General features: G+C 47.9%; 1 protein-coding gene across 3 annotated transcripts in view; it reads right to left on the bottom strand.

Moving 5' to 3' along the window:
- The window catches only part of Abcc8 (ATP binding cassette subfamily C member 8), a 74,320-nt gene that overhangs the window by 14,975 nt on the left and 37,773 nt on the right, over positions 1-21,572 (bottom strand). For 2 of the 3 annotated variants that reach the window (XM_046438330.2, XM_046438332.2), the window contains exons 11-22: positions 20,295-20,335; positions 18,958-19,103; positions 16,986-17,091; positions 16,723-16,839; positions 16,286-16,361; positions 15,539-15,644; positions 7,114-7,149; positions 5,564-5,602; positions 4,809-4,907; positions 3,670-3,754; positions 2,965-3,045; positions 1,246-1,383 (exon numbers count right to left, since the gene is read on the bottom strand). In XM_046438330.2, coding sequence (XP_046294286.1) covers positions 1,246-1,383; positions 2,965-3,045; positions 3,670-3,754; positions 4,809-4,907; positions 5,564-5,602; positions 7,114-7,149; positions 15,539-15,644; positions 16,286-16,361; positions 16,723-16,839; positions 16,986-17,091; positions 18,958-19,103; positions 20,295-20,335 — 1,070 coding nt within the window. The remainder of the gene's footprint in view (positions 1-1,245; positions 1,384-2,964; positions 3,046-3,669; positions 3,755-4,808; positions 4,908-5,563; positions 5,603-7,113; positions 7,150-15,538; positions 15,645-16,285; positions 16,362-16,722; positions 16,840-16,985; positions 17,092-18,957; positions 19,104-20,294; positions 20,336-21,572) is intronic. The other variant, XM_046438331.2, reaches the window with a different exon arrangement.

Genomic DNA, 21,572 nt, shown 5'->3' with positions numbered 1-21,572 from the left:
GTGGTAATGATAATACCTTCACCAACATTGATTCTCAGCAGTTGGGTCTGCAGAGTAAATTAGTGCATCCTGGTCTGCAGACTGGTGACCTCCAAGGACTCCACCAGTAGTAGTTTCCATAGACTTAACAGGCTAACTGAATGCTACCCTTAGGTCTTCCTGATGGCAGGTCTGATGTGTTCCATTAGTGCTTGCCAAAGCACTTGTTGGTCCAAATGTGTGTGGTCATGACTTTTTGAAATTAATAAAGCTTTTTAGGTGAAGCACTCAATGACACCAGCATCATATAGATTCCCCACTGACAACCAACCCTGATCCCTCAACCTCACCCACCCCATGCTGGGGTGTAGCATGGATGCCTCGGAGTCCTGTTCATGGTATCTTCAGGAACAAGGCATCTCCAGGCCTGCCTTCTTTGGACTCAGCTTTGTCCTTATTACCTTGCCAGGGTTGCCACGGAAACTTAGATGCAAACCTTCTGTACCTTTTTTAATAGTTAAAAAATAAAATCTGAAATTTTCTTTCTTTCTTCTTTTTTTGCCTTTTCATTGTGGAAAAGGATCTCATCACATGGAAGAAAGATTTATTTTGGGGGCGGGGATTAGCAGGGTCATTTGGCACAGACCTGAAGCTCAGAATGGGCCTTAGATTTTGGTTGCTGCTTAGGGGTAATTTTATATGGGAGTAGGCAGGGCCTAGATTTCAAAAATAACTATCTTCATCTTAAAAACTAAGTGCTTTCCAATTAATTGAAAAGTAGCTCTTTTCTGCCCAGTGAGGAATATGGGAATTTAGTTAATGTGTGGTTTCACAACACTGCATTCTATTGATGACACTGGCATTTCTATTACCACTGCTATTGTTTCTATATTTTTTCATCTGATCCCATTTGAATCCATCCATCCCCCAGGAGGTCAGAAGGTGGGAAGAGTCTTTCTCATACAAATGGACAGTTCCCAAGGCTGGGGAATGTCATTAAGTCAGGCAGGAATCAGAAGCTAGGTGCTTAGTGTCTGCTTCTTCCTGAGACTTCTTGTTGCCAGACTTGGGTGTCCCACAGAAGCCCCAGACAGCAGTCTGCTGTCCCCTGGACTGAGCTGCCCAGTCTGCAGGAGGCCATTCGGTGCTGGGCTCTTGTGCTTTAGCAATTGCTACTGAGACACTTGTTCTTTCAAAGAGACCTGACTGCCTCTGCCCCCACCCCCACCCCGACCCTCAATGGCCTGACCCTCTGTGGCACCTCACCCAGTCTGCATGGGGCAGGTACTGTAGCTTGTGGGTAACCAGGACCACAGTCCTCTTGTCATCCCGGAGCAGCTCAAGGATCCCAGCCTGCATCAGGTGGTCACTGAGATGAACATCCAGGGCTGAGAAAGGATCATCCTGGGCAGAGGGGAGAAGGAAGAAGCAAGTGTGGGATGAAGGATAACAGTGAGCATAAAATCAAAGTTTTATCAATGCTGATTTAGGAACTGACACTAGTTAGCTGAGTGGCAGTGGACAACTCATCTAACCTCTCTGGGCCTCAAGTGCCTCATCTTAAAATGGGGCAGAGATCCATGATCACTTTTAAACAGATCTAATCATTTCAAGTCCTGTCTCCTGAACTTCCAGTGTCTCAGCATTTATAAAGTCCAAACTCCTTAGTATGGTATTACAGGCCCTTTCCAACCTGGAAAAGCTTCTTTTCTAGCCTCACTTCTCCTCTGTCCTTTCCAAGTGACCCTCACCCCATTTCAGGTTTCCAAGAAGATTCCCATTCTAGGCTTTCCTCTGCCTGGAATGCAATTCTGCCTTCTATCTGCCTAGTGAACCCATACTCATCTTTCATTGTCCCAGGTACTAGCCCTTCCTGTGTTCTGTCTGGCCCCTGCTCCTACCCTTTCCTCCTCTCTGATCCAGGCATACCCTGTACAACGCCAGATCTGGTAATTATTTATCCACTCCAGACTGCAAGGTCCCTAAGATCTGATACCCCTTGTGTCTATGCCTGGTGCAGAGCTAGAGTTTAATAAAAGTTTGATGAAAGTAAAGTAGCCACTTAATTTTTATCTAACAGAGTTGTTTAAATCTCACGTGAATCATGAATAAACTGGGACTTCATAAAGTGCTGAACATGTGTCAGATGCTAACAAAGACTAGGAATCTTTACGTTTGAAGTGTCTTGAGTAACAAGCGCTGTGTGGTGGGATAGTGGAGAAAAAAAAATCTGGTATCAGAGACTTTAAGTTCCTTTTCCCAACTCCCTATCTAAATTACCTGCCTCTTTCCTTCTGTTTGATTGACTTCTCTTCAAGGTTCTCTTCCAGGAAGCTCTTCCTGATGTTTCCAGCCCTCAGTTGTCTGACCCTTCACAGTCTGTGCCACCGTTGGCCTTTGACCTGGATGTGCTTCCTGAGTGTGGGCGAGATATATGGGGCCTGGCCCATATATCCCTGATCAAAACTCTAAATCTTTGAGGTCAAGAGCTGGGTCTTAGGATTCTTTGTTATCAACCAAGGTTGGCATGAAGCAGGGCAGGGAGAGCTGATAAGTTTTTTCTCATGTCTGACTGCTAGTGGTTATCTAGAGTGCTGTGTTGAGGATTTTGAGGCCAAGTTAAGTTCTATGGGAAATAATGCAGTGATCAATTAGCAATGTCTGTCCTGAGCATAAGATGGGAAGCAGTAGCATCATTCTGTATGTGTGCCATTCTGACAGTTGGGCTGCATGTGTGTTTATAGGTTGAGACTGTCCTGCTAAGAGGCAGCTTCTAAGTACAACTTGCCTCTCCTCCTGGTTGCTGCTGGGCTTGGTCTAAAGTCTTTGCCTGCATCAGTTTCTCCATCAATAAGATGAGCAGGCAATATTTCTGGCAGGAGAGGTTTGCTCCCGGAGAGGGAGGCTGTTGGGCATTAGTGCCTGTGTGTGTTTGTAGGCATGTGTGTGTGTGTGCGTGAGTGTGCACGCACAGGTGGCACTCACCAAGAAGACCACGTTGGTGTGCTGGTAGAGCGCTCGGGCCACACTGATTCGCTGGCGCTGACCACCAGACAGGTTGATGCCCTGTCATCAAAGGGGAGGAACAGATCATGCCCTCAGCCATTCACGGGAGATTGTTCTGGTTCTTACTGGACCACGAGCCATTTGAGACTGAGGGCTGGCTCTCTTCACCTTGCAGAAAGAAGGAACGTGTACATGTTTGCTGAATTCATTTGGAAGTGGGGAGCATGATCCTCAAGTCTGAATATTCATCATGTAGATGCTAGGGACCATCTGACCAGTGTAAGAGGACAGAGGAAGTGAGGATTTAAATCACACCCAGGAGAAGACCATAGGAGAAGCCAATATATCTAAGCTTGAGGAGGAGGGAACTTACCTGGAGAATGAGCAGGAACAATACAACCCTGGGTTAAGAACAGTGCTATATGGGCTCATAATATATACATGGGGCAATGAAGGCGATGTCAAGTCATCCCCAGCCTGGGCAGGTGCTAAGCTGACCTCATCCAATAGGTAGGACTGAGAACCCATCAAGAATGCCATTATCAAAGACATCAGGTTTGACCCCACTGCAGGCAACTTATCAGCTTCCATCCCTATCCTTCTTCCCAGTTGTCCACTCTCCCTGAGAAGGATCTCTGGGAAGAGTGGGAGTGATGGGTGGGGAGCAGGGAGGCTGCTACGAACCCGTTCCCCAATCTGGGTCTGATCTCCATGGGGCAGGATGTCAATGTCTGGCTGCAGGGAGCAGGCTTCGATGACCATCTTGTACCTGGAGAGGAGTGGGGGCAGGGAATGTCACTGATCAGTCTGGCCAGAATTGAGCCTCAGCACTCGCACAGGGTCATTAGTTTCTGGGTATCTGTGCCCAGAATGAGCAATGTCTTTACTTAGGCCTCCTACTTAGGTGCAAGCAAACATCATGTGAGCTTCAAAAGAGCTGAGGTCAGCACCTCATGCAGGCTTGAGGCAGGTTAAATATTTGAAGGACAAAATTGGATGGGAGCAAACATGTGGGGTTAAGTGACAAGAGGGGGCCCACATTCTCTGTGCAGAGGGAAAAATTGCAGCCAGAGCCCATGCTCAGGGTACCGCCTGGGAAAATCACTGCTGGTTGGTTTAGGTGGTAATGATGATGGCTGGTCAAATATTTGTTTAGCCTGATCTTTTCATCCTTTCCTGGCCAGCTCTTAACCTGGGAAGGTGCCAGCCAGGATCCATGGAGGCATTGGAGTGTCTTGGTGACAAATGTGTTCTTAGGCAGTTCTGGATTTGAAACCCATTTCAGCTAATTATTGGCTGGTTACCTAATCTTTCAGAGCATTGGCTTCCTCGTCTATAATATGGGAATAATAACATACCCACCTCCTGAAGTTGTTGTGGGTGTTAGGTTCAATCACATGTACAAGGAGTTTGGTACCATGCCTGGCACCTGGTAAGACCCTAACAAATGCTGGCCTTCACTATTATCATGGAAGGAAAATAGTGCATAAGTCTGGGAGCTGAAGGTGGGGATTGTGAGAATGGAGAATCAGATGGAGCTGGTCAGTCGGCCCACCAGCCAGGAGACTAGGCAGCACAGCTTTCTCCTTCCTCTCACCCACAAGCAGTGCTGCCCCATGCCCCTGCACAGCTGGATCCTTTCCAGATGGACCATATGGAGCTGGCTGGACTCCCAGGTAAGTGGCCTGGAGAGTAGGATGACTGGGTGAGGGTGATTGATGAGGGGCAGGGCAGCTGGTGGGGCCTGGGACCGGCTGGTAACACTGCCAGAGACCAATTCTTCCCCTCCCCCAGGACCCTCCCTCCTCCTGGAGATTTTTTACCTTTGTTTGTTGAAGGGACTCTCAAAGGTGATATTTTCTTCCACAGTAGCATTTAGCAGCCATGGTTTCTGAGATGCATAAGCCACTGGGCCTCTCTTCCTGAAAAATGCAGGTTGAGAGGTGGGGTTGGGGGGGCTTTCTTAGGGGTTTATTCTCAGAACAGGTGTCAAGCTGATGGCTTAAACTGGATTAAGGGGGTAGGGCAGCACTAGATGGGAGGTACAGTTGGCAGAAATTTGTACCATGTGACCTCTCCCTCTTCCAGGGCCTGGGGCAGGATTGGGTGTTCCAGGCCTCAGATGGCTGGGGAATAGGACCTTGGCCTTCTTCAGACTACACCCAGCCTGCCCCAGCCCTGCAACCAGCTCTCTTTCCTGGATCTCTACCCTAAGCCAAGGAAGAGCCAAAAGTGTGATCAAACCAGGTAACCACTCCACCTCTGATTTCTTTATCTTCAGTATTCCTGAACCATTGGACTCCAAGTGAAAGAGCTTGTTTTTTCAAAGAGGAGCCAAGGGAATCACATTTGGTATAATGTGGTTCTCAAGATCTCTTCTCCCCATCACCCAACCCTGAGATCTGGCATGAAGGGTACAGCCTGACGCACAGACCCTTTGTGGGGCACAGAGCCTGCTCCTGCCCACCCAAGCAGCTGGGGCTGGAACCTAGAGCTGTCCTCAGGGTGATGTCACCCCCTCAGGCCTAGAGTTCTCTGGGGAGCCCACACTGGAGGGCAAGTGTCCCTGATATGGTACCTGATATCCGAGTCAGCCACAGTCTCCCGCTCTGGGCTGCTGTGGAGGAGGAAAGACACACTTCAGGTTCTGCCTTCATAGACCACGTCCTCCATAAAGATTCTAAGCTCCTTTGAACCCCTGGGGCCAAGTCTGCAGCTACAGGTGAGATGGAGTATGGCCATCCCAGGGCAGCCTTTGTTGCCTGACTATGGAGGTGTTAGGAGATCCTGGGGACCAGTTCATTTAAGAGTAAGAATGGGGAGAGGCGTCATTGTACAGGTTCTTGAGGGTAACAACCCGCTCAAAGGAGTATAAAGTTCAAGATGTGGTCCCTGAAGACCAGCCTTTTCATCTGGGCTCAGGTGATTAGGTCAAGGTCTCAGGCTGCCAAGACCAAACACATTGTTGGCCAGCAGCACTCTGGCCAGGCCAGGCTAGGCAGCTGACAGCAGCACCTGCAAGTGCAGGTGGGCCACTATGGCCCAGAAAGCCAAGAAGGACTCCAGGGTGATCTGTGGCCCCACGTGGCCCCGTCAGAAGACAACTGTGGAATCTGAGGGGTCTGCCAGGAAAGAAATGTCAGCTGTGGTGCCCTTGTGCTCTGAACTGCCCGGAACTTCTCCAGTGCCAAAAATTCTGTTACTTTGTTCTTGTTGCACACACCCGTACTTGTCACATGCCATGCCCATGACTGACTTTTGGCTCAATCACTATGGCTTGAGAGGCTGGGCCTCTCATCACTTTGGGGGTAAGATGGGAGAAAGGGCAGATAAAATACTGGGAAATGAAGTCGTCTCTTTGGTGTGGGAGAATGAAGACAGGAAGCTTAAACTACAGAATGAATCCAACCCCCTCCCCCATCCAACCTCATACCACCTTGAGAGTCTCTCCAGTGTCTTTGGGAGAGGGTATGGTAGGGAGGGCTTTGAGGGTCTTAGAGCCTCTTTATCTATTTTCCTTGGGTTTTCTGGACTTGCCTTGAACACAAAGCAAGAAGACTTGAGTTTTCTCTCTGAACCCAAGGGGAATCCAGCTCTTCTTCTTAGACATGTTTCTCAACTTCCTCCACATTTTCACCCCATAGTCTTTTTTGACATGTTTCTCTATTTGTCCTTTCCTGCCATATTTTTTTTTTAATTTGGTGGGTTTTAGTATACTCACAAGGCTGTGCAGCCATTATTATTATCTAGTTCCAGAACATATTCATCACCCTGAAAGAAACCTGGTACCCATTAGCAATCCCTGCCCTTTCCTTCTCTCTCCCTTCAATCCCTGGCAACCACTAATCTACTTTCAAAGTCTCCTCACCATGAAATTTTAACAGCACAGATGTATTTATGTACTGTGGCTCTGTGGATGGGCACACAGCATTGTAATATCTGTTTTCTTTCCCCCAAGAAACCAAATTTCGCCCTCATTAAGAATGCATGGCCTAGCCTCACGCCTCTGAAAGTATGTGGGCTGCACAGCCTTGAATCCAACATAGCATTCCCACCCACAGGGTCCTCACTCCCACCCAGGTCCTTCTCTTTGTTGGGATCCACTTCCAACCAGTCCCGAGGCCGTACCTGGGGTCCTCTCCTGTCTCACCGTCAGGAAGGCTGCTGGGCACAGATGGAAAGATCAATATCAGTTACTTCACAACCCATTGCCTTTTTAGTATGCTGAGTCTTTGGGGGAGAAGCAATCCCCCCACCTGGCCACCCACCCATGGATGGGGTATGGTTCACTGGGTTCCAGTTCTCGTTTTGAGAAAGAAAGAAGAAAGAAAGGAAGGGAGGGAGGGAGGGAGGGAGGAAATGTGGGTAGCTCTTGCCCCAGAGAAGCCATTTGGGGCAAGTGCTCTTTCCTCTGCCCCAGACTAACACTTCAATCTTCCAGAACCAGCCCTCTGCCAAGGAAATGAGTGCTTTGGATAAGCACAATTGGGGGAAAAATGATCTGCTCTATTTTCCTACAGGTCTTACTTTAATAATACTAAAACCAGATAACATTGAACTTTTTAAGCACTATGATAAACATCATAAGAGTATTATCATTTTTAAGGTACAAAGTACCATATGAAGGAGGTTCAGTTTAATTGTTTCCTCTTTGCAAGAGGAAGAAAAGAAGTAAGGCTCAGAAAGGCTAGAAATTTGCCCAAAGTCACACACCCATTAAGTGGCAAGAAAACAAATCTGACTCCAAAGTGTCACATATTAAACGTTCACACTCCAAGACTTCACTGTGATTTCCCACATGATAGTTATGATAAATTCCTTCTTGCTAGGAAAACCAGGAAGGAAAAACACAGAGATAGAAAACAGCCTAATGAACCCCTGCTTGGAGGCAGGACTAAATGGAGACCCCGATGCATATATCATCGCCAGTCTCCTCTGTTCCTGTTCTCTGATTTTTGTGGTCTCATTTCATTCTCTTAACCCAACCTAACCCTGCATTCTGCAACCACCGGATTGCTGTAATTTACAATTTACAGACAAGCTGTTGACATGAGACAGATTTAAAAGAAAAAAATAATCAAAGTTGACAAATTCCAACTCTGTGGCCAGAGAGCCTAGATAAGCTCATCTCTGGAGTCCTCCTGCCTTGAATGTTCCCGAGTAGCAAAGATTGTTAATTCTGCTTCTGCAGAATCCCTGTGGACATCAACATCAGTGCTCCTGGCCCTCACGCCATGTGCATCATGGTCTGGGGTGTTCAATTAGCCCTTATAATGGACTACCTTACTCTCCAATCAGCTCTTACGCAAGCCTTTCATCCCCAGAGGGATTTTAAGGCAGGAAGAGCATCTGTTTCAGCCTCCGTGGTGCTTAGGGCATGACAGGTCTACAATAAATGGAGGCTGTTAACAGGCATATGAGTAATTGGGGAAGAAGAAAGGGAGGGGCTGGCATTCATGTTTCCACACTTACTGTCTCACCCTATGAGACCCCTATCATCCTATCCCCACTTTTCAGATGAGGAAGTTGAGCCTCAGGGTTTGCAGAGCAGGCCTAAAGTGAGAGAGACAGGGTGTGTGTGTGTGTGTGTGTGTGTGTGTGTGTATACAGGGAGGGGAGCTGGGGTGTGAATCTGGGTTCAGCTCCTCTTTCTAGTATAGCCTAAGTCTTCTAGAATGAACCTCCCCAAGGCTTTGTGTGTATGTTTTAATCTGAAAAGTAAAGAATGGTACATCTTGCAGCCACTTTCTCTCACTGATTGCTGGGGTCTTAAATGAATGCCGGCTACATTCTATGCCTCTTCTGCCTGCATTTTGGGGCTCCCACATTCTTCCCCACAGCAAGGCGAAAGCTGGGCACATGTGTACCAAGCTGAACCAGGAGCCTGCGCTCCAGGGGCTCATGGTCTAGTAGGCGAATCAGATTCAGATATCAAAGCTGTGACGACATGGCGAGAGAAAGGGGTTCAGCTTCATTTTGTTGCATATGGATTTCCAGTTTTCCCAGCACCATTTGTTGAAGATGCTATCCTTCCTCCATTGCATGCTTTTAGCCCCTTTATCAAATATAAGATAGTTGTAGTTTTGTGGATTGGTTTCTGTGTCCTCTATTCTGTACCATTGGTCCACCTGCCTGTTTTGGTACCAGTACCATGCTGTTTTTGTTACTATTGCTCTGTAGTACAGTTTGAAATCTGGTATCGCTATACCGCCTGATTCACACTTCCTGCTTAGAATTGCTTTTGCTATTCTGCAACTTGTATTTGGGGTAAAAAATGGGAGTTCATAACCCACTTGAATCAAATGTATGGAAGATGATATGTCATGAGCTTTGTAATGTTTTGAACAACCAATACAAAAAAAAAAAGAAAAAAAAAGCTGTGATGGCCACAAGAAAAGCTGGAACAACAAAGTTTTAGAGAGCTTTTGGGCAGAAGAACACACAGACACATACACAAATACATATAGAAAAGAGTGGGATACTTCTTGGTGATGGGTTGGAAAGCTGTTGTACCTTCTTTCTCCCTGTGTATCTTTTCTAACTTAATGTGCATTCTTCTAGAATCAGAGGAAAAAAACCGTAATCTTATAAGGTTATTTGGAAGAGGAAGAAGAGATGTAAGAAAATGAGGAAATTTTCACAGATGAACCCAGAGCTGAGCCAAACCTTGAAGGGTAAAAGGACTGTGACATGGAGGTGATGGGAGGAACCATGGGACAGAGGAGGACACGTGCATGGAGCCGGGCAGTGTGTACATGTAGGAAGAACACGGGCTCTACAGTTTGAATCCAGAGGCTTTGCTGCTCACTGGCCATGAAATCTGAGGCAAGCCTTTGCCTTAGAGGAGTTTCTATTTCCTTATCCATCAAGTGGGGGGGAAAGGAAGAAACCTCACAATGACAGTAGGAGTGGGAGAACTGTGGGGAATAGTCCTTTCAGCCCAGTGCTTGGTCCTCAACGAGTAGACAGAGGAGGACTCAAATGCCGCCAGCACTCACTTAAGACCTAGCAGTGAATGAAAGGGAAGAAGGACTTTGGGAAGAGAAGGTTAGGCCTTCTCCGTTTCTATGGTCCATTCTTCCTGCCAGACAGGGTTGTCACTGTCCTGAAACTTAACCCTTCACCCTCAACACTCTGTTCAATTGGTGCTACTGGGTCCCAAGGCTGAATCTCCAAGGGAGAAAAGGCAGGGCTTTTATTTTCATTGTCCAAGTGAGAAAACTGAGTCTCAAAGAGGTGAAGTAATGTGCCCAAGATCACAGGGCTGGTGAGTAGCAATCAAGGTCACAACCAGAGGCCTCCTGGTTCCAAGTCTGGCTTGTCACTTCCACACCTCTTTCCACACCTGCCTCTTCCAGGAAACCCAGGGGCACCTGTGCCCCTGATCCCAACTCCTGGAAAGGTCCAGGAACTATACAGCAGGTCAGACCGTAGGGCAGCCCTGAGGAGAACCTTTCTTCTTACCTTCTGAGGAATCAGGGACCTGGGCAGGCGGCCTTCTCACCAGCCACTCAAGACAACAGGTTCTGAGGCAGGCCCAGGGCAAGGAGCACCCAGGCCTCCTGAGGGGGCACAGACAGACCTAATGTGTGTCATATGTGGAAGCCTCAGTAGGTGGTGGCAGGGGCCTCAGGGATCCTCAGTGAGACTCTGTGTGCTGTTCCTCATCTGGAGGTGAGACTCTCCTCCCCACTCCAGTACTTTCCTCCAGGCCCTGCTTCCTGCTGGGTCCTTGGGGACATTTAAAATCATTCTACTGTGGATATTTCTGATTCTATTCTTTATTTCCTGGGAAAGAATTCCACCTGAGTGTATCTGCCAATATTGACTTTTTATTAAAATGTTTTCCATTTAAAAATTACAGAGGAAATTTGCAAATTCCGAGGTTGACAGTTCATTGACGCAGAAAGCCAGACAGGGGTTGGTGACTCTTACTAATGTGAATGCTCGGAGTCCAAGCATCTTGGCTCCAGATCTCTGGAGCCAGGCTGCTGATAAGCAGGGTCTGCTCAGCATTGCCACAGGAGCTCTCCAGCTCGGTCAGCAGGACCTTGGCTGATGGACCTTCTGTGCCCACCCTGGACTCTGTCTGCACACCCCTGTACATAGAGGCCTTGTCAGCCCCCTGAGAGCAGGGACCCATTTTTTTTTCCTTTATAGCCACCTACACAGAACAGTTAGAAAATACATATCTTGCACTGGGCACATGGAATACAGCATGAAACCTCAAGGAGCCCAGTGTCATTGGGGAGACAGATGCATTAGCAAATGATCACAAGACAGCTGAGGCACTCCTAGGAATCATTCATTTCAAATGTTGATGGAAAAGTTTGGAATTTAGGGTGAGGGGAAATCTTGGGCAAAGCATGTGGGAAAGATACATCAAGATGCACTTATAGGGGCTGGGTTGTAGCTCAGTGGTAGAGTGTTTGCCTAGCATGGGTGAAGCACTGGGTTCAATCCTCAGCACCACATAAAAACAAACACATAAAATAAAGCTATTGTGTCCATCTACAACTAAAAATATTAAAAAAGAAAAAAGAAATTAACCAAAAATTTTTAAAAAAGATGTACTTATAATGACAGTCTTTTGAAAGCCACATGTTTTCCTGATCTATTAATTTAGTAAGTGAATTAATTTTGCAAAGGCACTCTGGGTTCAGAGAGACAAATAAGATATGGTCCCTGTCTCTAGGGAGCTCACTACCATCTTTCCCGGGAGACAGGCTAGAGTACATTAAAGAGCAGTAGGGGAATTTTGTTCTTGGCAGAGGTACATTGTTGAATAATAATGTTTATAATAATATTTATAGGGCACTTGCTACAAGCTAGGTTAATCCTCACATCAACCGCATGGGTAAAAAGGGGAAACTGGAAAAGAAAGCTTATGGAATTTTCCAAAGCACAGAGACCAAAGTTGAACCCTGGAAGCTTGGCTCCACAGTCTTTGCTCAGCCATACTTAGCTCATTTGGTCCTTGGGGGAATAAATGAACAGTTGTACCAATAAACCAAGGCTCATGTCCCCAGAGCATTCTCCACACTGCGCCTCTTAATCCCCCAACTTCCTGCCTTGTGCCTCCTGGAACTCTTACTGGCTGCCTGGTCATCAGGGCTTGGCCCTGGTATGGATGAAAACATTGGAGCAGGTTGGCATCACTCTTGTCTCTGGCTGCAGATGGGCAGACTCCCAGGAGGGGCTGCCAGGTCAAAAGCTATTTTGCTCTTGGCTCATTTTACAAGCACATCATCTTTGTAAAGACCTGAGGCCCAATATCTAGAGCATGGAACTCTTGCAAGTAGTGGAGGAGCACCTGGCCTCTAGCCCCACATTCAATTCATATACAGGATAGATGGTCCCGACAGAGCTATGTGTGCCCAGGATTTTGTTGGAGAAATAGAAGAGAAGCCAATTGAGTTGTGTCCGCTTAGACTTTTTCTTTTAGCCACTTTAACAAGCTCCTAGTTGGTCTCCTTCCTGGAATCAATCCCTGACCTCCCCCCCAACCCCTGCCCCCCCATTCACCATCCTTTATCCATAGCATGTTTCTTCTACAGCTTTGGGACTAAATCTTATATCCCAGGCCTGTTACATCTGAGCCAAGCCAAATGCACTCCTTCAGTCCCATCTCCCACCACTGTACCCTACACCCCCAGTACTCCAAGAACACAGAACTATTTTCTTTCACATCGGCAAGCTTTTGACTATGTCCTTACGCCTGCTTGGAACATCTTTTTTGGCCACCCCCGCTTTCTCCATCGGAGGCACCCATACTCATCCCTGAGGCTTGCACACCACATCCACGGTCAGCTTTCTCTCCTTGACTGCAGAGATCGCTGCTGTTGCTCCAGGCTGTAGCATCGCACTAATCTAATTTCCTCTCCTTTAAGAGTAGGGGCACGTCTTAACATTGCATTCCTGTTGTCACAGGGTCTTGCACACAATAGGTGCTCAGTAAATATTGAGTGAGTGAATACATCAGTGTAGAGAAACCAGAGCATGAATGGAATCCAGAACAAGTTCTCGTAACTTCCTAGGGTTGGTTGCAAGTTAACCTGATATGCCTTGCTCTGCTTGGGAAGGTCTGTGGAAGAGAGCAAGGTGGATTCTAGTGAAATAAGAATCTTTGCATTGCAGCCTGTCTCCTGGAACAGAGTCAGGAGCTGGGCCTGGACTGTCCAATGGGAAAAGGATGTATTGATGAGGATAGAATTCTGAAAACCCCATGCAGCGGCTCTGATGAAGAGACAGGCCTGTGAGTATAAAGCCACACAGGCTGCTAGACTTTGGTCAGTCAGGCAAGCTATTATTTTTTTATGATGCTCTGGTGCCCCCCCCCCCTTTTCTCAGTGCACAGTAGAAAGCCCATATAATTGAACATCTAGCTTCAAATCCTACTTCTGTTATTTTAGCATTGGGTGGCCTCGGGCAACTGGCTTTACTTAGGTTTCCTCAGCAACCTCACAGGGCTTGGTGAAGACTGTCTGAGGCAATGAAGTGCTTTGCATAGTCCTGGCACATGACAGGTGTCCAGTGTTCCCTGCCCTGAAGAGGCCCCTTGTCTCCCCGAGGCTGGGGCACAGGTTTCCAAAGAGAGAAGAACAGCAGTTAGGCTCTGGAGATTAGCACATCTTGAAGAACAGCTGGAGTCTGAAGCAGGGCTGAACCCCTGGTAAGCATGCATGCTGCCTCTGCAGAGGACAAGGAGAGGCACTGAAGTTGGCCTGAGAGCAGGCAGGGGAGAAAAGGATGGAGAGGAGGCAAAGAAGAGAGGAAAGGGACCTGGCACAGAGAGGCTTTGATTTGCCTGTTGAGCAGGATACAGACTGACCTCTATGTGTTTGAAGAATAAACCCTGGGACTAAAATCCAGGGGGCTCCAACCCAAGGAAAAGAACCCTGGAACAGGGCCGCTGCTCCACATGCTGATGTAAGTGCCCCAACTTCTCTGAGCCTTAGCTCCTGCTTCTGTGAAATGGATCAGGAACACCCACCTCCTAGGCTTAGTGGGAAGCTTGAATGAGATCATGCTTGCTATGCCCTTAGCAAAGGGCCTGGTCCACAGCAAGTCCCTAGTAAAGACTGGTGGCTTTCTTCAGCTCATAGTTCACTGGGGACTCCTGTCTTATTGCCAACACAGAGTTAGGCAACAGGCAAGGGGTCCTCATTCCAAAGCCTTGAGGGGCAGTCAGTAACAAAGGACTGGCAAAGCAGCCTTAAATCCAATGTCTGGATCCTCCCAGTCAGGCAGAGAAATCTTGCCAGTAAGACGAAAAATAGAGGGAGAGATGCCTCTACCCACCAAAACATTCTCATCTCAATGGAATTAAGGTTCAAGAGACTGACTGAAGTCATGGGAAATCCCAGGGGTTCATCTGCCAGCCCATGTCACAGAGAAGAGGCAAATTTGCAATGTTGGGCGCATACTTCAGGGACTTGTTGGAAAAGCAGAAAAAGAGAGCACATGTTGGTGTTCAGACATTGGGCTCAAGGTCTTAGACTTGGCTCAGTTCTGCACTCATGCTTATGAAAACCTGACATCTTAAATAATTTCCCCCCTAAAAATGATTGGTAGGAAAACTTGTTCTTCTGCTCAACTGGCTGCAAACTTTATTCCTGAATGAGGACTACAAACCCCAACTGGGTGCCTCTTTCCCTTGGCTACAGGAGGGCTGGCCTTGTGCTGACTGCAGGAGCTATCCTCTCCTCAGCTTCTAAATACCTTTTACACCCTCTTTGTTTCCCAGCTCTTCCTTCTTATCTTTTTAGAAGGTTCCATTTTATATGCATCTTTAAAAGAAAATTTTTAAATGTATATACATTTTTAGTTGGATACAATACTTTTGTTTTATTTATTTTTATGTGGTGCTGAGGATCGAACCCAGGGCCTTATATGTGCTAGACAAGTGCTCTACTGCTGAGCCACAACCCAGCCCTATATGCATCTTTTATCAAGAGTTTTAAGAGCTTTTTGGAAGTAGGTGGATATAAATAATATATCTATGACTCAGCCTGGAATTCTTTCTCTTTAATTAAGAGAGTGATCTTTGCCCAGAAACCACCATTTGTCTGGGTTATCCCTGAGTCCTCAACATACCCACTGAATGTCCTGTGTCAACTTTGCTGATGACCAAGTTGGAAACCAATATTGGCATTGCAAATTCCCACACTGGGAAGTAATTCAGTTGAGTGAACTTGAGATTTAGAGTTAAACAGAACCAAGTTTGAACTGCAGTTGTGCCACTTAGTAGCTGTGTGAATTAGGGCAAATAGTTTAATTCTCATCTATAAAATGAGAATTGGCAACAGTAATTACCTTGCTAGTTATCTTAAGGATTAAGTGAAATAATACATACAAAGGACTTAGCAAAAAACCCAGTAAGGGTGAATGAACACTAATGATGGTGATGACAGTAACAATTAGCAGCATTTATTGAGTACTCACTGACTGCACAGAGATCACTCAATAAATACATGATACATCCTCCATGGAGAAGAAGAATGGTTGAAAGGAGGACTCCCCACTAATTGGGCCTGGAGGAGGCACTTATTACCTGTTCCAGAAGACAGCCCCTGAGATCTTCTGCATCTCTCCCAGTGCGGCTAGGAGGAGCGAGGACTTGCCGCAGCCCACCTGCCCCACGATCATGGTCAGCTGGCCTGCAGGGAGGGAGGATGGCAATGGGAGGGAAGCCAGGGACAGCCTGAGCAACCATCAATCAGAAGGACATTCAGACAGATATGCTCAGTCACGGAGCACTCATTATCTTTCCTCCTACCTAAAATCCCTAAGAAATTCTCTCTCACTTTGAGTCTTTCCTTCTGGAAATCGACATCATCCTCTGGCTTCCCAGGCTCTTCCTCTACTCTCACCCCCTAGCCCCCATCCCTGATCCTCCCTTGTGCTTCCCAGTGTGAGCCCAGCTCCTTGTGATTCCAAAGGGTGCCAACTGGGTTCCACCCCAACCCATCTCCACACTTTGCTCAAGGCACTGCCTCTGTCAAGATGTCCTCCCTACCTCTTCCACATGCCTTCCTTGGCTACTCAAGACTGATCATTCTGTGAAGAATCACCTATTCTGTTTGCAATGGTGGTCTGATATTAGGGCCCTACTTGCTGCTGCACATCTGGGCAGCATACAGATGCCTTGAGGACATGGCCCACCCCTCTCTAGCGTTCAGAGTCCAGAACACCCAGCAAGAGTGAGCCAGGGGCAGGTACTCAGCAAATGCTGATTTGGCTTTTTCTCTGTATGCGGGGCAAGCTGAGGGGCCATCTGGAGCAGGGAGCCAGGGCATACCTCGGGGGATTCGGATGGTAATGTTGGACAGTGTGGGGATTCCATCCGGGGTCCAGGTGAAGAAGCCTCCGATAATCTTTATTGGCCACACCCACCATGCAGAAGAGGACAGAAAGGCAAGGGGTTCTCAAAGTGATTAGTCATTCCTCCCACACTGCAAAAGCCAAAAGATACTGACTCCAACCTCCTGGTCACTTCCAGGGCAGAAGAATGGGGAATTGGCTTTCTCATGCTGGCCCCCTGCCCCAGGCACCCTCCTGAGAGAAAGCGGGACTCCCCACTGAGTCCCTAGTTTTAGGATTCCTACAGGCGGGAAGGATGACCTCTGGGTAGACCTCTGTGTTCCCTCTCTGGCTTTTTAGATGCTGAGCTTCCCCGGGGAGACGGTGCTGGGCAGCTGGGCAGCTGGACATAGGGACACACGGTCTAGGACTCACCTGGACACAACAGTTGTCAGCATCCCCGTCTACACTGGGGGCCAGCCTTTGGAGAGGGCCCATGAGGTCCCGATTATCCTCCCGGGCAGGACGCTTACGGTTCACAACCTTGAGGGGCTGGGGATGATGGTTAGGAGGTGAGGACCCACAGGGCTGGGGGTCCCTCTTCCTGGGAGGAAAGGTAGAGGCGCAACATGGCAGGGCAGAGCTTCAGGCCTTAGAGAGCAATCGCTGGGAGTAGCAGGGGGAGGCTGGGCACTCACCACCGCCTGGTACTTGCTGGCTTGGCCATGAGGTGCGGGCTCGCGGGGGGCACACTGCTCCTCGCGGATCTCTGCACTGGACAGGAACTCGCTCAGCTTTTGTACACTGCAGAAGAAGCACAAAGACACCCCTCACCCCTGCCAGAGGCAGAGGAGGGGAGAGGGAGGGTGTGGCCTGAGAGAGCAGCTCTGAGAAAGTTCCTGGTCCCGAGGGTGGCCCCCACAAAGCCCACACTGGAGAGGGACAGACCAGTGTTTCCCCCCAATGGAGATGGTACTAGATATTACCAGGAATTTTTACTCTAATTTTTTCAGGGATTTTCAGAGTTAGCTGGAGTGGGCTGGGGTCTGGATTAGAGGTTGAAATGGATAGTTTTTAAGGTTAGTTGAATGTTCAAGGTGGGTCGCTTGGATTATTAAGTTGAAGGATGGTTGGTGTTCTAGTTATTGCTAGAGTTAAGGTTGGTCAGTGTTTAGGGCAGTTAGGATTAGGACTGGTTATTAACAATAGGTAATATTTTGTGAGCACATATGCTCATATAAGGTACATACATGCCAGACACTGTTAATTGCTTTATAAGCATTACAGGATTGAATCCCCATAACAAGCTGCTGGGAAGGGGTTACTGCTCATGGAGAAAGCTCCTCCTGCCTCTTTACCCTTAGAATTTCCCTATGGACTTGGAGGAGGCACCTGAGGCTTCCCTAGTTCGGTTCATTCTCTCCCATCCTGAGGGTGTGGAAGCTCTATGGGAATGTCGAGAATGGTTTATATCCCTTTTCCTCCCTTTTGCTAAATGTCCAACAAGCTGGGTCCAGATAAGCCTCACTGAAAGAGCCTTAGCTACCCTGGTGTTTTGTCTCTGCAAATAGTAGGATTAGAGTGTTTGGAAATGTGATGTTTTGGGATCAGCAATGAGGATCCTGTCATCCTTGCATTTGTGGTTTCTACACAGAATCACAGGGCTAGAGAGGGTTGGGGGAGGGTTGGTCATTAGAAATCTCAATGCCAATGAAAGGAGGCAGCATAGATGCTAATTCCTGTTCAGCCAGCTATATAACAGAGTTATTTCCCCTTCCATCTTTGAAGCTCTGCTGAAGCTTCCTTGTGTAAGCTGCCCCTCCATCAGCTACTTCATTCCAACAGCTACTCCTTCCTGCAGATCTCTGAGACTCACCAGGGTCCCACAAATCAAGGGTGTTGCCTTCCTTGAGGCTGAAGACACAGAGGATATTTGCAATGTGTAGTCCCACTAGTGATAGGTGAGGACATGGCTAGCTCTTTAGAGAGGCAGGATAGGCTCTTGTTTTCAAGGAAATGATTCAGAGGCCTGAGGAGATCTTCACACCCAAAGTATGGCATTTCCCAGCTGAGCCTCAGCCTCTACCTTCAGGTTCTTGTTCCCAAGAGGGGGATTCTTCTCAGATCGGCAGTGTCGCTGCTGGGCTCTAGAGCCTAGAGCTGTAGGCCAACATGGTGTGACTGCCAGTGCTTGGGGAAAGCTGCTGCTGGAAAGGCAGCACAGATGATCCTCAGAAAAATGGCAGATGCTCAGCCTGGGTAAGACAATCTTTCAATGGCTACTGTCTGACACTTCAAGGGATGTCACGTGGGGTTGGTGCTGCTCATTCTGGGTGACTCTGGAGGGTGGAACTAGGACTAGTGATAAGAATTTATGCAATTTCAGCACCTTAATTTTTTTTTTTTGTTTTTGCAGAGTTGTCTTGGAGGTGACAGTGAGTCCCCTTTCCTTGGAGGATATAAACAAGTCCTTCTCCAATGTTGGCATGTTGGGAAAGGCTCACATGGCCTATGTCCCTCTGACCAGCCATAATCAGCATCAGGGAGGCCAGATCAACAGGGAGGTGAGTCCTGGGACAAAGAACTCTGGTTCCAGCTGTTGCTAGAGCAAGCCCTGGCGCTGATACCCAAGCTGCTCATCCAGCACCCTTCCCCAGACCCTCCTCTCACCTCACTAGAGCTTTGACTGTAGAGCGGACCACACTGGATAGCAGGAACAGCGGTGTGACCAGGATATGGAAGAGGGAGAGGGAGGCAAAGGCCACTGAGGGCGAGAAGTCAGACTCTTTGAAAAAGCTGACGTGGCCCACAAAGGTCTGTGGACAGAGACGCAAGTGAGGCCAAGGTGGCTCAGGGCATGGGCCCCCTTCCTCACTGAAGCACCCAGACCTAGGAAGGGAACTCTAAGACTGGCAGGGAGGGGGCATATAAGGGACCTTTTGGTTAGAGACATTCATCACCCTCACAGTCATCTCATGAAAATATCCTCAGCAAGTTTAGGACTTCATGCTGGAAAACAGGGGTTGCTCCCTGGTGATCCCTCCTGATCCTGCCCCTCCTTGCCATGAATGAACAGGGAGAAGTCCTGGGGTTGGTTAGGTCAGTGCTATAGATAGCTCATTTTCCTAGTCTTCAGTCAATTAAAATGCAAAAACACTCATTGCAAAGCCACCTCCTCACTGTGCCTACCCAGCTACTTGACTGGCTCAGCAGTCTGTTATCCACAAATCCCAAAAAGCCAAGCCAGGAACCAGCTCAATAAATCACATTGAAAGTGAATTCCCAAGCATGCCTGACAGACTGTGAACTCAACACAGCTCAGGGACACTGGCCCCAGGGGAAATAAATACGTCTTTTTAAAGAACTGCAGCCCTTATAGTGGCAGGGGATGGGAGGCCGGAGAGGGGCTGCAGGCTCGTGGGGCCCAGACCTTTCTGCAAGTGCACACTGCCTGTCCCCATTGCCAAGCTACACACAGCTTTTGTCAAAATCACTTTAGAAAACCACCATTGTGATATATCATGACGCGGGGACTTGCGGGTGGCATGTTCTTAAATATAAAAAAGCAGGTTACACAACTGCCTGTGCCACACAATCCTATTTTTGTAGAAATGACATATCATATGCCTTAAAAAAAGACTGGAAAGAAACACCCTAAAGATGGTAGCAATGGGATTATGGGGCACTTTAATTCTTTTTTATGTTTTTCTTTCAGAATTTTCCATCATTTCCACAGTAAATGTTTCACTTTTAATAATTAAAAATATTGATAGCTATTTTAAAAATGAACTTTAATTTCTCTAAATCCTAATTCTCAGATCTTCCAGGCCTTGAGGCAAAAGCCCTGCTGGGGTCAGTTATGGGAGGGACCCATCCCTCTAATTCAGCCCTGACACTGAGCCCCTTTTCTAAGGTCTCTGTGTGGAAAGGCCAAATATGGATGGCTCCCACTACAGATCTCCTCCCCCACCATGCCACCCCTGGAGATGGAGAAAAGATCCACTTACAATAAGGACGGCTGCGATGGGAATGGCCGTGTTCATGAAAACTGCAGAGGAAGAACAAGGGTGAGTTTAGCGGGAGGAATGAGACAGCAGGACATTAAGATGCCCAGGATAGTGGGGGCACTGCAGCCCCATGGGGTCCTCTCCCCAGCCTGCAGGAGGGGCTGGGATGAGGGGAGGGACAGATCTCCAGTCCTCTGGCTTCCGTCTCCTCACCCTGTTTCTCTTATGCCTGACTTAAGTCTTTATTTAAAGGCTTAGGTGCTTTTATTCTGCTCCATGTGAAGGGGGTGAAGGAAGCCCTGTGGGAAAGTGGTGGGAGAAGGATTGCAGAGCTGCTGCCTGAGGCCAACTGTGAGGTCACAACATGTTTCCGGAGGCTCCAAGAGGCTCAAAGCGGCTATTCCTTCCTCTGCTTTAGAGGAAGGAACAGATACGTCCCTGTATCTACCCAAGCCATGCTTGCTATGATGCAGCAAGCTTCCCAGTCTCCTCTGCTTCTTGGTAAAGATTTCAAACTCATCCACATTGAGGTATTAGTGACCAAGGATAGCTTACATGGGGTCTTCCCTAGACCTAAGGCTTAGAGTCCATATTAGGTGAGTCAGCTGGTTGGCTTCCTTATTCTAGTAGAAGTGAAGCCTCAGATCCTCCATATGGACTCCAGGGGGCAAAGGTAGCTGGACTTCAAGTCACACAGGACGGAGGCCCTGTTAATTATACACTAGGCATCCTTGAGCAGGTCATTTACCTTCTTGTGCCTCAGTTTCCTCACCTGATTTTAATAAACTTGTACTTACCGGCTCACACCCTAAGGTCCAAAGAGATAATATAGGTGACAGGCTCTCTGAGCCCTGAGTGCCACCTGAATATCAGATCTCATGAGTGACTTGTGTAGACTTGCTCCATAGATCACAGCTGTTTGCCCAGAATGTGAGATACCCAAAAGAACCCTGATTCTACGCCTGGCCTTCCTGAGAGAGCAATGTCCCTGCAGCAAAAGTGACCATCCCAGCTGCTACCTTCCCATCTCATCTTGCTTCCTCCATTCTCTTCCAGGCAAGCCCAGAAAGGAGCCTGTTTATGTTATTAGCCAAATTATACCAGAAAGACACGAAGTCAGAAGCCAGGAGCAAAAGGTCAAGGGCTTAGCCTGTGCTCATGGCCCCTGTCTAATGAATGGCAAAGACTTTGAAACTCTCAAGTCCAAATAGTCAACACCATTCCTGAGGCTGGCTGACTGCCCGCTTACTGTGAGCGTCCTATGCATGCTAGACACAC

Source organism: Marmota monax, unplaced genomic scaffold (genome assembly GCF_021218885.2).
Source record: "Marmota monax isolate L192 unplaced genomic scaffold, Marmota_monax_Labrador192_F-V1.1 WCK01_AAM20220418_F8-fsc00061, whole genome shotgun sequence".
NCBI classification, from domain to species: Eukaryota; Metazoa; Chordata; class Mammalia; order Rodentia; family Sciuridae; genus Marmota; species Marmota monax.
The sequence above is the reverse complement of the archived record's forward strand: the minus strand, read 5'-3'. Positions and strand labels throughout refer to the sequence as shown.